Source organism: Choloepus didactylus, chromosome 25, assembly GCF_015220235.1.
Source record: "Choloepus didactylus isolate mChoDid1 chromosome 25, mChoDid1.pri, whole genome shotgun sequence".
Classification (NCBI taxonomy): domain Eukaryota; kingdom Metazoa; phylum Chordata; class Mammalia; order Pilosa; family Megalonychidae; genus Choloepus; species Choloepus didactylus.
In genome coordinates, this window is record NC_051331.1 from 2,585,135 (window position 1) to 2,600,722 (window position 15,588).

The following is a 15,588-nucleotide window of genomic DNA, read 5'->3' on the forward strand; positions in this document are numbered from 1 at the left end:
GCTGCGCCCGCCCCTCCGTCCCCGGCCCCGCCCCCGGCCGGCGTCGCGCCTCGGGGCGGGAACGGGGCGCGCGGAGCAGCATGGCGGCGGCGGCGGTGGGCGCGGCGGGCGGCGCGGGGCGGTGCGGGGGGCGCGGGCGGCGCGGGGCCCGGCGGGGCGCGCGAGGGCGCGCGGGTGGCGGCGCTGTGCCTGCTGTGGTACGCGCTGAGCGCGGGCGGCAACGTGGTCAACAAGGTGATCCTGAGCGCCTTCCCGTTCCCGGTGACCGTGTCGCTGTGCCACATCCTGGCGCTGTGCGCGGGGCTCCCGCCGCTGCTGCGCGCCTGGCGCGTGCCCCCCCGCGCCGCCCGAGTCGGCCCCGGGCCCGCAGCCCGCGCCCGGCCCGCTGCTGCCGCCGCGCTTCTACCCGCGCTACGTGCTGCCGCTGGCCTTCGGCAAGTACTTCGCGTCGGTGTCGGCGCACGTCAGCATCTGGAAGGTGCCCGTGTCCTACGCGCACACCGGTGGGTGCGGGGCCCGGGGCACGCGGGGCCGGGGGCCGGGGGGTCGCCCGGCGGGGGGGCCGCGCCCTCAGTCGCGCGCCTCTTTCCGCAGTCAAGGCCACCATGCCCATCTGGGTGGTCCTGCTGTCGCGCGTCATCATGAAGGAGAAGCAGAGCACCAAGGTGAGGGGCGCGGGCCGGGGAGGAAGTCAGGGCGCAGCCCCGCCCTGGCACCCTATTGCAGCCGATGTTCCGGAATCGTGGTGCCTGGGCGTGCCTCGGGTGGTCCTCGGGGGTGCTGGGGACCCTACCGTGCCTCTCGGGGCCTCCCCTCCCCGGGGGGTGGCTGGTGGCGAGCGGGTGGCTTCTGGGTGGCCCCATGTGGCAACGTGGCCTGGCAGGACCAGCGCATCGGAGCGCCACGTTCCTCCCGGAGCGCTGCCCGGCCGGTTTTCACTTCCTTGTGACAGGCAGGGATCAGGTAAGGAAGGGCTTTTGAGGTTCAGAAGCCGTCGGATGGATTTGGGAGTCTTAGGAACTCAGCCTGCAACTCTGATCACTCTGGGAATGGAAATGAAAACAGCCCGCAGTACCCGGGGCAGCCCATCGGAAGACGCTTTGGGCACTGCCCCGGGTCTGCTTCCAGATGCCAAGCCCCCAAGGTGTTTCCTGAACCCTGTCTGGAATCCGTATTCTTTCCTGCAGGACCCGGCACCTCTTTGCTGTCGGGCTGCTTTCTACCGTCGGGTATTTTAAGTAACTCCAGGCAGCAGTGCCCTGGTTCAGCTTTGGAGAAACTGGGCCACCTGTGGCTGAGGTTTTCTGTTTTAGCTTATCCTTGTTGTGGCAAAGCCGGCCCACCCCCTGCCGTGATGTCAGGCGTGGGTGACGTGTCTGCCCGGGGTCGGGGCCACCCCGGGAGGTGTGTGGCTACAGCACTTGATATCACGTCGTGTGTATCAGGTTTCCCCATGGCACAGGACGTTGTCCCTGCTTGGGTGGACGTGGGCAGGGCAGCTGCTGCTTTGCGGGGTGCAGACAGCCCGGGACACAGCCTGGGAGGGAGGCTCACGATAGGGAGGCCATAAATAGTTTAAATAACCCTGTGTGCACCCGCTACCCAGGACAGATAAGGCTGGAGAGCGTGATCACATTCTTGATTTCCAGGGAAGAAAAAAAGAGTCGTGTGTCTGAGGCCATCAGCCAAAGTGGGGGAGCTGAGGGTCAGCCTTGCTCTGCACCCCTTCCTGTTACACTGTGTCTGGGGGATTCCCCACCTCTTCCTCCTAAAATCTCCCCACGGTTGCGATCGTTCTTGGGAGGAGAGAGCCAAGCTGGCTGGCGATCAGAGTAGCCTGAAGTCGAGACTGGGTCTGTTTGTCCCCCATGGGCCTCTGTCACTGTGTTCCCTTCAGCCAGCACTTACCTCCTTCGTGCCGGCTCCAGGCCCTAGGGATGCAGGGTCTGCCTGCAAAGCTCACTCTTCAGTGAGCAGTTGGGATATCAGGTGGCGCGGTGGCAACGGGGACAGGCGGCAGGAGCTGCTTGCAAATGTCACCTGTGAGCTGACACCTAAGGATGAGGGGGAAGGCGGAGGCCACCGGAGCTGGGTGGGGCTGGCGGGAGTGTCCTGGCCACATTGGCAGAGCCCGGAATCTTCTGGGCATTCGGAAGCCTCCTGGAGGCCCGGGATTTCGGACGCTGGTGTGTCCGGGGCCACTGGATGCGTCTGCTGGGGCCAGCCCTGGTTTGGGCCTCCGGGTGCGGGGAGAATGAGAGGGTGCAGGGGGTGGGGCCGCTCACAGTGACACGCCAGGCCTCTCCCCAGCCCAGAGTGGCACCAGGGTGGAGCAGGGGGCATCCTGGAGGCAACGGAGGAGAGCTCAGCCACGGCGGGTCCCACCCCGTGAGCCCTGGCCTCTGGGTTGCCAGTGGCCTGGGTCTAACCCCCCTTTCCTTCCACAGGTATACCTGTCCCTCATCCCCATCATCAGCGGTGTCCTCCTGGCCACCGTCACCGAGTTGTCCTTCGACATGTGGGGGCTTGTCAGTGCGCTTGCTGCCACCCTGTGTTTCTCGCTGCAGAACATTTTCTCCAAGAAGGTACCCGGGCACTGGCAGGGCCTCAGGCCCTGGTGTGGGGGCAGCGAGCTGATGGAATGTGGAGAAGTGGTCACGGGGAGATTTCTGCGGCATTGGGGTGAAAAGAAATCCCTGCCGCACTCCCTTGGGTTTTCTGGTTATCGTTTCAGTTTTTAAATAGTTAATGTTTTTCAACCGTAAGATCAGTGCAGGCTCGATGTGAAAAAGTGTGGAAAAGCTTGGTGAAAAATCAAAATCATATCCAATACTTTGTGGGAACCAGGCCCTGCAGTGGAAGCTGGAGATGAAGAATCAAACGTGACCTGTTCCCCTGCCCAAGAGGTTTCTGTTTTATTAACAGAATTAGGGTCACGGCACTGCTCCCTAAAGATAACTATCGGTAGTCGATGTTAGTTTGACTTTCTGGGCGATTTTTAGAGTTGGAATGTTATAAACGTAGTTTTACGTCTTGGCTTTTGTTAACTGTGATAGCATAAAAGCCTTTTCCTGTATTGATAAATGATTTTGCTCCCAACTCCAGTCAAAATTGCACCTTTTTAATACAGTTGGTTTCCCCAGCTGGCAACTTTCATTATGAATAACGCAGTCTCGTGCGGCCTTGGGTAGAATGTTTTATGTGGTGGGGTCCTTACACTAGGCTTCTGGTTCTTATGTCAGGGGGTACAAGGGTTTTGTGTCTCTCTGTAGACCTTCCCTGGTTGTATTCTGGAAAGACTAAACCAATTTATACTTAGGCCAGTGATGTTTCAGAGCGTCTGGTTCACTGTGGCTCCACCAGGGTCAGGCCTTCCTGTTTTTCTTCTTTCTGGGTCCTTCGTATGTGAGACACTGAGCTTGTTTGGGGCGTGTGCTGTGTACATCATCAAAAGTGCACTTGCTGCTGTGGGGGACGAGGCCTGATGTCGGGGCCCCCATCCACTTACTCCATCTGGGACCTGAGTAACGGGAGCCCTTCCTTCCCTTTCCTGTTTTGGGCAGCCTTGAAAACGTTTTCTCCTCCCAGGTTTTGAGAGATTCGCGGATCCACCATCTCCGGCTGCTGAACATCCTGGGCTGCCACGCCGTCTTCTTCATGATCCCCACGTGGGTCCTGGTTGACCTCTCGGCTTTCCTGGTCAGCAGTGACCTGGTGAGTTATCTGGTGCCAAGAGCTCGCGCCTCTCCCAACAGGTCCTGCGGTCGATGCTTTGTTGGGAGGTTCCGGCTCCGTGCTGATTCGTGGTGATTCGTGCTGATTTCGGCCCCTTTCACGCCCGGCCCCTTGTGGCTGACGTGGCTCGCTGTTGAGGAAGCTGGCTCCTTTTCACACCCTTGTCAGTGCCTGATTCCAGCTGCGGCTGTGCTCTGCTCTGTCCTGGCCTGACAGATCTCGTTCGGATCTCGCTTCAGCCTTTGAAAACTGGGCTTGCCACAAGTGAGTCCTTTAGTGGCCTCACCTCCGTGCGTGCTGCCATTTACTCACGGCAAGCCCCACCAGGCAGACCTTCCCAGCACACGCAGGGGCCAGAGCTAGAACAGGGGCAGGAGCGGTTCTTCTAGGCTGTTGGTCCTAGAGACAGGGAGTGACTGTTTATGGGGGGCCTTGGTGTTCCCGGGGGCTCCTCGACACTTCCTGTCTGGTTTCATCCTCAGCACCACCCATCCAAGGAGTGACATTATCTCGTTTTCCGGATGAGGACACAGGCTCGGTTCTCTAACGCCCCTTCCACCCCAATGGGCTATATTTTGACTGCAAAGAACTTTCCAGGGTCAATCAGGACCAATTTGTTATTTTGAAATGCGGTACGACAGGCACAGTTTAAGGCTGAACTCTTCTTTTTAATAACCAGTTTTCAGAGTAGGGAGTTGTCGGTGCATCAAGGGAATTTACTTTTCTCTTTGTGTGTGTGTGTGTGTGTTTATTTAGTATGTGTTTATTCGGCCTCACTGTGAACGTGTTTGTCAGTTGCGGCCATCACTCTCTGTGCTATTGGTTTTTGTAGCTCATGCTTCTCCCATCCCAGACTTAACATGCATCCTCCTCTTCAGGAACCGCAGTTGCTTTTAGGGGGGATGCTATTTAGAGACACCGTCCGGGTGCTGTGTGTGCTTACTGCCGTTGGGCAGCCAGTACTCTTAGACTTTTGCAGTGAAAAACCAGGAACTACCTTTTTTTGGTGGGGGAGTATCTGGGCTAATTGGTTCCCTTTCTAATTGAGTGCTGGCGGATTTTGAGTGCTTTCATATTTTATTTATGTCCCTTTTTTTCCTTACGCTTGGCTCCTCTCAGGATTCTTTACTTATTTATTCTATGCTAAGTATTGACTTACATTATCCTACTACAGCTACTCACACACACACGCACGCACACACACACACATAATGGCTTTGCAGGGAGAATCCCAGTAGCACTGCTAGAAATTCAAGGTAGTGTCTCGGCTCCAGTTGCCTTAGATCATGTTCTGGTAAAGATGTACAATCAGAATTCTGTGTTCTAAGGTCACAGGGAAGAAATGGTTTGCACAGTGTGCCCATGTCACCCACTTGTTCTGGAGACAGATTAACTTACTTCCGCTTGGTGTCCATTTTTAGGGAGTGCTTTTCTTCCCATCCCAACCCCCAACTGGTCCAAACCCAAACCCTGTAACAACGTCCATTCAAAGAAGCCTGGCTTCGGTTCCTGTCACCTCCACCCCCTTTCCGTCTCCTTCTCCCACGGGCCGCCATTTTCATGTCTTTGGCTTCCCCTTCCAGCATCTCCTTTTGCAACTCAAGCAGATTTGTGGTATATCCGTACCCTTTTTCCTTCTTATGCATAAAGTAACTTTTTATCTCTACTACTCTGTAGGCTGCTCTTTTCATTTAATAACATGAATTGATGCGGAAAGCCCCTGTTGTGCTTTTCATTGGCTGCATAATGTAGCTGGTCGGTCTGACGTCAGTCCGCTACACTGTTCTAGGCTGCAGCTCGCTGCCACGTGTGCTTACTGGATATACAGGCTTTGGCTCTGGTCTCTTCTTTTTCTTGCATTCAGGACATTTCTTAGTTTTCCTCTAGTGATCACCTTTTACATGATACTTTCAGGGACCTCTTTTTAGCCGAGGCCCCTCATCTGTACTTGATGGGGGCCTCATACATTTCAGACGCAGCCCCAGAGCACACAGTATTCTGTAAGGGGTGCAGCCTGAAGGTGGGGTTCCCACACAGCTGGGCTCTTCCTCTCTGTGAAGGGTAGGTACTGTCTGTCCCCTTCTCCCAACACCCATGCACACCCACCCCAGGGTGGCTACCTCAGCGTCCCAGTTCAGCGCCCCCTAAAATGAGGAAGCAGGGCCAGATAGGACTGTAGCTGAGGTCTGCTGCCCACCACTGTGCCAAATTGAAGGCTGGGGCAGGCGGTTCCCGGGGATGCCCGGCCCAGCTGCTCGTTGACAGAATAAAGCTAGGTGGGGGTTGCCTGGTTTTAAAAACCAGGACAGAATGCATGAGGCAACTGTTTGAGGACTGACTGAAAAGTCAATGATAGTGGGCAGATTGGGGAAGACCAGACTCCAGAGTACCACTGAGATGGCGATGACTTTCCCACGGCGATGACTTTCCCACGGTGATGACTTTCCCACAACGATGACTTTCCCACGGTGATGGGTTTCCCACGGCGATGACTTTCCCACAGCGATGACTTTCCCACGGTGATGGGTTTCCCACAGTGATGACTTTCCCACGGCGATGACTTTCCCACAGCAATGACTTTCCCACGGTGATGGGTTTCCCACAGTGATGACTTTCCCACGGCGATGACTTTCCCACAGTGATGACTTTCCCTCGGCGATGACTTTCCCACAGTGATGACTTTCCCACGGTGATGGGTTTCCCACTTTTCTCCCCCCTGCATCTCCAGCCTGGACTCGAGGCAGCCCGCCATGCTGAAGTGAGGATTAGGTGGGATCAGAGAGAAACCCTCAACTTACGGCTTGGGGAGCGGGAAAGGGTATTGCTGTCACTCAGCGTAGAGAAGTCCCTGTTTTTCTTGTTCTCTTTTTTCTTCACTCTCCTGCCAGATAGTCCCATGGTGGTGGTGGCAGAGCCGGTGATCCCACAGGCGCCTGCAAGTCTGAGGGAGGGGAATCTTCCTTGGCCCTTGGAGGGTGGGATTAGCCCCCATTGCTTTTTTCCCCTCTTGTTATCCTTGCAGTGCTGAGCCCCAGTTGGGGGTGCAGTTGCGGTGAATGCACAGCTGAGTGGAGTAAATTGGACCTAAGCTTTCTGACTGGTGGATTTGAGCCCTCAGAAAGGGAAAGGTACTGCAGGGAGGGAGGCTCTCGGGCAGAGTAACCCTATAAAGTTGTTAATGAGATTCCAGGCTTGCCCCTGAGGTGTGAAAGTGAGGGTGTGACTGGAAACAGCATACCAGAGACTTTGAAGACTGAACTGCATGATAAACTGCTCCCCAGGGCCAAGACTGACTGCTGGGTAATGCATCCACAAAACAGATGCAAACGCCAAGCAAAGGCTTTGGAAGGTGTGCTCGTTTGAATGTATTATGTCCCACCAAAAGCCATATTCTTTGATGCAGTTTTGTGGGGTCAGTCGTATTAGTGTTGATTATGTTGGAACCTTTGGATTAGGTTGTTTCCATGGAGATATGACCCACCCAACGGTAGTTGATAGCTCTGATTAGATTATTTCCATGGAGGTGTGGCCCCGTCCATTCAGCGTGGGTCTTGATTAATTTACTAGGGTACTATATAAGAGCTCAGACAGAAGGAGCTCGCTGCAGCTTGCAGAGACATTTTGGAGACAGCCTTTGAAAGCAGATTTTTGCTCCAGAGAAGCTAAAAGAGGACAAATGCCCCAGGAGCAACATTTTGAAGAATGCACAGGAGCTGAGAAAAGAGCTGCAACACAACCTGGGAGCAAGCAGACACCAGCCATGTGCCTTTCCAGCTAACAAAGGTTTTTGGACCCATCAGCCATCCTCCAGTGAAGGTACTATATTTTTAGCACCTTACCTTGGACACTTTACGGCCTTAAGACTGTAACTTTGTAACCAAATAAATCCCCTTTATAAAAGCCAATCCATTTCTGATATTTTGCATAACGGCAGCATTAGCAAACCAGAACAGGAGGAGACCCTATTTTGGAACTGCAGCCAAGAATGCCAGTCTGAACTTGTAGCCTGAACCCAGCCAGGTCAATTGCCTGCTCAAACAAAACATCAGTGTCCTTCTGAGGATTCCATTAAGACCAAGACACTTGTAATATTCCACGTATCCACATGCCATGTATCTTGGCACGTGAAGAGTCAGGAGAATTGCAGCCGCTATGGGAAGAGACCGTCAACAGATGCCAGCACTGAGATGACACGATGTTTGGAATTGTCAGACCAAGACTTTAAAAATGGCTTTTATAACCATGCATCACCAAGTAAGGGTGAACACTCTTTAAAACAGTGGAAAGACAGAAAGTCTTGGCAAAGAAATAGAAGATACAGAGAAGAGCCAGGTGGACATTTAGGAATGAAAAAATACAGTAGCTTAAAAAAGAAACTCATTGAATGGATTCAATAGCAGAATGGAGATGGCAGGAAAAGAGTTGATAGCATAAAGATAGATCAACAGAAATTATCTGATTTGAACATCAGAGAGTAAAAAGCTTAAAATAGTATGAACAGAGCCCAGGGATAATGCCACCCAGTCCAACATCTGGGTAATTGGAGGAGAAAGAATGCAGTGCTAAAAAAAGAAAAATTATGAAGAAATAATGACTAAAATCTTTCCAAATTTGTCAAAAGACATACAGTTACAGATTTAAGAAACTCAGAAAGCTCCAAACAAGATAGACCCAAAGAAATCCATATCCAGACACTTCATAATCAAACTGATGAAAACCGGCGATGAGAAAACATCTCGAAAGCAGCTAGAGAAAGATGAGATGTTACTTGTAAGTCAATAGCAGTTCGAATAACTGTAGATTTCTCATCCAAAGCCATGAAAACCAAGAAGCAGAGCAATGTTTTTGAAATGCTGAAACCAAAGAAGCATCAATCCTGAGTTCTATATATAACAAATATAGACACTCAAGTCAATAGACTGCAGAAAATCAGCAAGGATATGGAAGGACTGAACACCATCAACCAATGGGATTTAATTTAATTTAATTCAACCAAGTCCACCCAACAACAGCATAATACATATTCTTTTCAAGAGCATATGGGACAGTCACCAAAATAGACCATATCCTGGGTCATTAAAAAAAAAAAACAAATTTAAAAGGATTTAAATCAACAAAGTAAATTTTCTGACCGCAATGGTACTAGAAATCAATAACAAAAAGATACTCAGAAAATCTCCAAACAGTTGGAAATTAAATAACACAGTCTAAAATAATCTGTAGGTTGAAGAAGAATTCCCAAGGGGAATTAGAAAATATTTTCAACTGAATCAACGCTGACAACAACACAGAAAGTTGCTGCCAGTATCAGGATGAAAGGAGATATTGCTACAGACCCCACAGGCAGTGAAAGGATAACGAGAGAATATTACTGAGTGTTCTGTGCACATAAATTCAACAACAAAGTGATTCCTCAAAAACCACAACCTACTGAAACACACCCAAGATGAAATAGATAATCTGAATAGTCCTAAAACTATTAAAGAAATCATATTATTAGTCAAAAATCTTCTGGAAAAGATATCACTAGGTCTAGATGGTTTCACTGGTGAATTTGACTCAGCATTTAAAGGTAAAACACCAATTCTCTACAACCTGTTCCCGGAAACAGAAGAGGGGGGACACTTTGGGTCATTTTTGTGAGACCTGCCTGGCCATGGTAACAAAACCAGACAGCAGGATGAGAAAAGAAAACTACGGACCAACATCCTCATGAACACAGAGGCGGAAGCCGTCACTAAAAACTTAGCAAATAGAAAGCAATGATATATAAAAGATAAGACACTACAACCAAGTAGTATTTAAGACAAGAATGCAAGGCTGGGTCGCTATTTGAAAATCAGTCAGTGTAATCTACCATAATTGGAGTCTAATGAACAAAAATCACAGGATCATATCGGTTGATCCGGAAAAAAGCATTTGACAAAATTCAGCATCCGCTCAAGGTGAGCACTTAACAAACTAGCTCTAGAAGGGTAACTAGTTCATTGTGACCGAGGACGTTTGGCAGATGGGTCCACTGCTAATCTCCTGCTTCGTGGAAGTAATACTTGCAGCTTTTTGGGGTGCTGCGCATCCGGGTTCACCCAGTAACTGCCACCTCCGCTGTGGCCCCCCAAGTTGAACCTCAAACACGATGCGAGTTGGGGGCCCGAGGTGCACTTGATGGGGAAGTCGGGGCACGTCCGTCCTGGCCCCCTGGGTCCGTCTCTGAAAAAGGCTGGTGATGACATTGCCAAGGCGACTGGCATTTGAAGGGTCTCAGGGTTACAGTGAAACTGACCCTTCGGAATGCCTCAGCCTCCCCCAGTCACCCGAGCCCCCCATGAACCACCCAGAGACAGAGCGAAGCAGAAAGTCATTGAGCCCGGGGGAAAGCCCGCCTTTGATGAGATCGTCAGCACTTCCGGACAGAGAACTCTCTGGAACCGTTAAAGAGGTTCTGGGGGCTGCCAGTCTGTGGGCTGCCATGATGGTGACATCATGGATGACCTCAGCAGTGGCCCAGTGGCACCCCCAGCTAGTTTACGAAGCACAGAGGAAATCAGTTCAACCAGGGGTCATTTGAGAACCAAAAAATAAAGGGGAGTGGACAGCAAAAGGCTTGGACAGCCACTTCTCCACGGAGAAAATGCAGATGGCAGGTGAGCCAGTGCATGGAACCCGTCACCATCACCAGGGAGGTGCTGACAAAAGCTGGGCCGAGGTACCCCATCCTGCTTCCTGGCACCGCTAAAGCGAAACAGGGATGCGACCAAGTCAGTTTGGGATGTCCAGGAACTGGAAACCTCACGGGCCAGTGGAGCGGGCGCAGGGTGGCCCGGCTGCTCGGGAAGACCGCGTGGTGGTTTGTTACGACGTGGGACACGCAATCCCCTGGTGGCTGAGCCGCCGTGGACCTGGGTGCAGCCCCAGGAGAAGGTTCCCCCAGAGCTTGGGCCCGAATCTTTTCGGCCAGCTCTTCCTCAGAAGGGGAAGCAATGCCCGTGACCTCCAGCAGCGAGTCATAAAGCAGCTCAGGCACGTTCTCGCAGTGGGATGTCATTCTGCGATTACAAGTCCAGACAACTGCGACTCGCAGCCACGTGGGTGAAGCTCAGAGGCCTTCCACGGCGGGAGAGGCACCTGCTCACAAGGCTCCGTGCCCTGTGGTTCTGCTTATACAACAGTCTCCAGAAGGCAAACCCATCGGGGCCGGGAACAGATTGGTGGTCGCCAGGGACCGCGGGAGGGGGTCCTTGGGAAGGTGGGCATACACTAAATCTCCCGGAGCTGCACCCCCCGAGGAGGGGACAGTCGCTTGCGTTGTCCCCAAGGAGGGGACAGTCGCTTGCGTCGTGCGTCATCGTTTCCAAAAGGTGGATCTGCCGGGTTTCTTTCCTGTCCCGGGTTCCAGGGCTCTCCCGGGGAGGGAGAGTGAAAACAGATCAGCGGAGCTTTCAAAGGTCGCACGTCTGCAGGCTCTTAAGGGATTTGCCGTTTTGCTTCTGTTTTGTCCACATTTGGGAAATAATCTGCAGTAATGAGCTGGCTTGCGGGGACTTCTTTATTTCCAAAAATTAAAAAAAAGAATTCCAGTTGATCAGCTTACCTCCTTTTTCCTCCTCTTCCCTGCCTCCGTCTCCTTCCCTTCCACCCTCTTTTCCTCCGCAGTTTTGCCGTGTGATGCGGTCACCAGTAATGGGTTGCAGGGTGATGCCATCTTAAGGCTTGTCGTCTCTTAAGTATTCGAGGTTGGAACTCCTTTATTGTAAATAAATATAGATTGATAAATGGAAAGAGAGAGTGGCGGGAGAGAGAGAGGAAGATGCTGCAGGGAGTGTGGGCGTGGGTACAGCCGGCTTGGATTTGGGGTTCAAGTCCTGATGGGGAGCCCCTGGGCAGCCCCCTGAGCCGTGTCCTCGGTCACCTGGGAGAAGGCCCGAGTGACCTTTCTGTCTGAGGAGCTGGGGGCCCGGCCCCAGCCCTGATCACAGCAAGGCCACCAGGTGCCACTGCCCTGCGGGGCCAGCCGTGTCCTCCTGTGGCCGTGAGCTCAGGAACCGGCCCGAGTCGGAGTGGGCCCCACTGAGGGGGTGACCTTGGCCCCGTGCTCCGGCCTGGGTCATGCTGGTGCTGGCCTGGCGGCTCCACCTGCAGCAGCCCCTGCGTCCTTCTATCCTCGGGGCTGGTTCCAAGGGGTGACTGTGGGGGATGGAGGCCCTTGAGCAGCTCCATGTCTTCCCTCCGCCTGGCCGGGGGAGTGACAGCCTGGTTCTTATCTGTCTGTCTGACATGCCACCGGCCCAGGCTCTTTGGGGTGGTTTTTGGGGTCCACGTGCCTGCTGGTTGTGGTTTCTTGACCGGAGAGCCCCTGGGAGTGGCCTCACCCCGGCAAGGGTGAGGGGCTGACGGGACCGCGGGTGACAGCCGCACCCTCCTACGTCGGTTTGCTCGGGGTCGTTTCAGGACACTGCGGTCCTCCCGGCCCCCGCGATGGGCCCTGAGCAGGGACCGGCCTCCCTCGTGGCGTCAATGGAGAAACCGAGTCCACCCAGGGCCCCATCCCAGGCAGGAGCTCAGGGCTGAGGGTCAGCGGCCGAGCCTGGAGACCACCACGGGCCACCCTCCCTCCTGATGGGGGGACGGGGCTGCTCCCCGCCATCCCCTGAGCCGTGCTCTCGCCTCCCCGTGCCTGCAGACCTCCATCTCCCAGTGGCCCTGGACGCTGCTGCTGCTGGCCGTCAGCGGCTTCTGCAACTTCGCGCAGAACGTCATCGCCTTCAGCATCCTCAACCTCATCAGCCCGCTGAGCTACTCGGTCGCCAACGCCACCAAGCGCATCCTGGTCATTGCCGTGTCGCTGCTCACGCTGCGCAACCCCGTCACAGGCACCAATGTCTTGGGCATGCTGACAGCCATCCTGGGCGTCTTCCTGTACAACAAGGTGAGCCGCGGGGGTGGGCCGGGGCTGGGGGTCCGGGAACCGGGGATGCAGGCCGGGTGCTCACCTCCCTCCTTCCCCGCACAGACCAAGTACGACGCCAACCAGCAGGCCAAGAAGCACCTGCTCCCGGTGACAGCGGGGGACGTGAGCGGGAAGGTGTATCCCCGGAACGTGCCGGAGAAGCCGCAGAACGGCGTCCTCTTCCCCCAGCACGGGGCCTACCTGGCCGACCACTTCCAGTACAGCCGCCAGGGCTACCCCAGCGCCTACGCTTTGAACCGATACGACGTGTAGAGCCCCGAGCCCTGGCGGGACCCCCGTGACGCCTTCCCTGACCCCCCTGGCAGCAGCAGAAACACTGACCGCTGGTGAACACCAAACCCGGCTGGAGGGACTGGGCGGAGCGCCACGTGTCCCCAGCGTCCTGGCCGTGTGCACTTCCTGGGGCCGTGGGAGGCCTTGCCCTTGGTGGGGATGGCCGTGACAGACCCGTGCTTTACAGATGCTCCTTACTCCTGGCGCTGGGGAAAGCTCGGCCAAGGTTCGCCTTTTCACATGGAACGGTCCCCAGTGAGCTCCGGTTGAGCTTTCCCAGGAATAGCCAGGACCCCGGCCAAGGCGGAATCTACGGATGTGGACCCCGGGGCCAAGGGGCCTCCTGTGTGGCCAGGAGGGGACGCTCGGCTTGCCACGATCGCTGCGTTAACTCCCACTGCCCGCGATCTCTGGGACGGACCCAGGCGCGGGGTGGAGGGACCCTAGGGGGGGTTATTAAAAGCACCTCCGGCCACAAGCTGGGACCCAGCGTCCCTGGTCATCTGAACAGCCAGCATTCAACGCGCTCAGCCTTCATTCCGGAAGTCTGATTCTTCGAGATGTGATTTGGAGGCAGCGTTTGCCCAGCTCTGCCCCTGGCCCGTCTTCCCTGCCAGGAGTAGGTGGGACGCTCCTTCGGGGAAATAAGGAAGCAACTGCTGGGGCCAAGGGGTCGGGGGAGCACATCCCGGGGCCTAGGGAAGGATTGTTGGGAAATCACAGCCGGGGTTCGAGCTCGATTTCTCCAGGACTTGTCCCCCCTTGCGGTGAGTCTGCACTCCTGCGATGATGCACTGGGAGGTTTCAGGGGGCTGAGTTGACTTTGCGAGGCATTTTTCCAGGGAATATTTTGTACTTGGCGTTTTTGTGTCCTGGTGCCCGTGAGGGGTCCCCTTGGGGCCGGCTGGCAGATGGAAAACGCTTTTGCTTTTAAATGTCTGACAACCAGCCGGGTTCCTCTCGGAGGTGCCTGCTGCATCTTGGAGCCTCGGTGGGGAGCTGTGAAACGTCTTGCGACTCCTCTCCAGTAACAGTCGTTGAAGACGGAAACAAATCAAGTTTATCTCCACGTTTGTGTATCGGGGACCAGGCCATGGCGTCGTGATGACGGGGATTGGCTTCTGTGTTATTGGCATTACGTTTGTGGAATCATGTCCTGGCTGAGGGGAAAGGGTTGACCGCAGGCCGCCATTCAGTTTCCCACTTCAGATTCTTCGGCTGAGAGGAGGTTTGGGTTTTGGCAGAAACCCATCGTGCAGAAAGTGACGTGGCCCTGATGGGTAACTCCTGGGTGCTGGGGGACAGGCTAGGGTTTGCTGTCACCGGGAGATGACCATGCCCTTGCTGGGGGGGGCCGCCGGCGTGGCTTCTGGGGTCCTGGGCGATGGCTGCGTCCTTTCTTCCCCGCTGCCCTCGGCCTCGCGAGTGCTGGTGCTCATGGGCTGTGACGGGGACTTGCTCCGTCCCTGGCGACTGAGACGTTCCCCTATTCGGAGAGGAAGGGACACGGCTCCCGCGTGCCCCCACTTTCTGGCCATTGGGATCGTACATCTAAACGGTTGGGTTTCCTCGGCGTCTGAGTGGACTGCTCCGGAAGGGGCTGGGGATCTGGCTGCTTGCCCCCGAGCACATACCAGCGGTCTCGGGAGAGTCCCTCAGTCTGTCCGGTCATCCTTCGCTCCCTGGAAACCCTGAGGCCCGAGTTTTGAGGTGATTGCTGAGTGAGACGGGCTGCGGGTTCCTGGACGGTGTTATTTGCAGGACACCCTTTCCGGGCATCTTCAGCAGAGACTGCAGAGGCTGTGGCTCGGTTTTTCACCCCAGCAAATCCCAACTAACGCGGATCGTTTTGCCCTGCACAGATCCATTGACTAGTTGTCTTTAAAGCTGGAGAAACTGATCGCTCAAACGTTGTAATTGAACTCCAAAATGAATGACGCCTCTGTTCAGGTTGAATGAAATCGCTGGAGGTTGTGGAAGTTTGTCTTAGCCCGTTTTCTTTTCTAATGCGAGTTCTGCTGGTGAGGGGGGAACGACTGGTTTTTATTATGATTTGCAAATCAATAAACGAGATATTTAATTCTGTACATAAATTCGGAGCAAGTGCGTACGCCTGAGTGAACGAGATTATCTGATTGGAACAAACCATCAGATCAAAAGACTAAAGACACGTTTTTGAGACTCAGAGGTTCAGAGGTGACCTTGACCTCTGGAAGATGGGGTGTGCCCCCTGGCCCCTGCTGCTGGGGTTCGGGCAGGGATGGTTTGTGTATCCCGGACGGGGCTGAGGAGGCCCGAGCGGCTTCTCGGACAGTTGCGGGACTGTAGGTTTTTAAAGCACCCCGTTTCCAGTCATTTATCACAGAGAAAACCAGACCCCACCCACCAGGGAAACAAGGCAAACGTGTTGGGCAAGGAAGCACGTGGAGCTTCTGAACGCGGCTGCGTGTTTGGCGCACATCACCCACGGGGCCGTTTCCCAATCGAAACCCGGCCCAGACTTCTTAAGGGCACAGAATGTTAGCAGAGGACCGGAAAATTGTTAGATTTTTTTTCTCCAACTGTCACCTCTTTTCAGAACTTAAATGCTCTAGACTGTTCTGTGGGCGAGA

At 54.5% G+C, this 15,588-nt stretch overlaps 1 protein-coding gene across 1 annotated transcript; it reads left to right on the plus strand.

The window, feature by feature from the left end:
* The first annotated feature begins 80 nt into the window (after positions 1–80).
* SLC35E1 (solute carrier family 35 member E1) lies at positions 81–15,069 on the plus strand. The gene is given in 8 exon segments (XM_037818362.1): positions 81–116; positions 118–333; positions 335–503; positions 595–665; positions 2,448–2,585; positions 3,589–3,714; positions 12,416–12,661; positions 12,746–15,069. Coding segments are annotated over 8 exon segments (1,212 nt in total). The 3' UTR covers positions 12,956–15,069.
* The last annotated feature ends 519 nt before the right edge of the window (positions 15,070–15,588 follow it).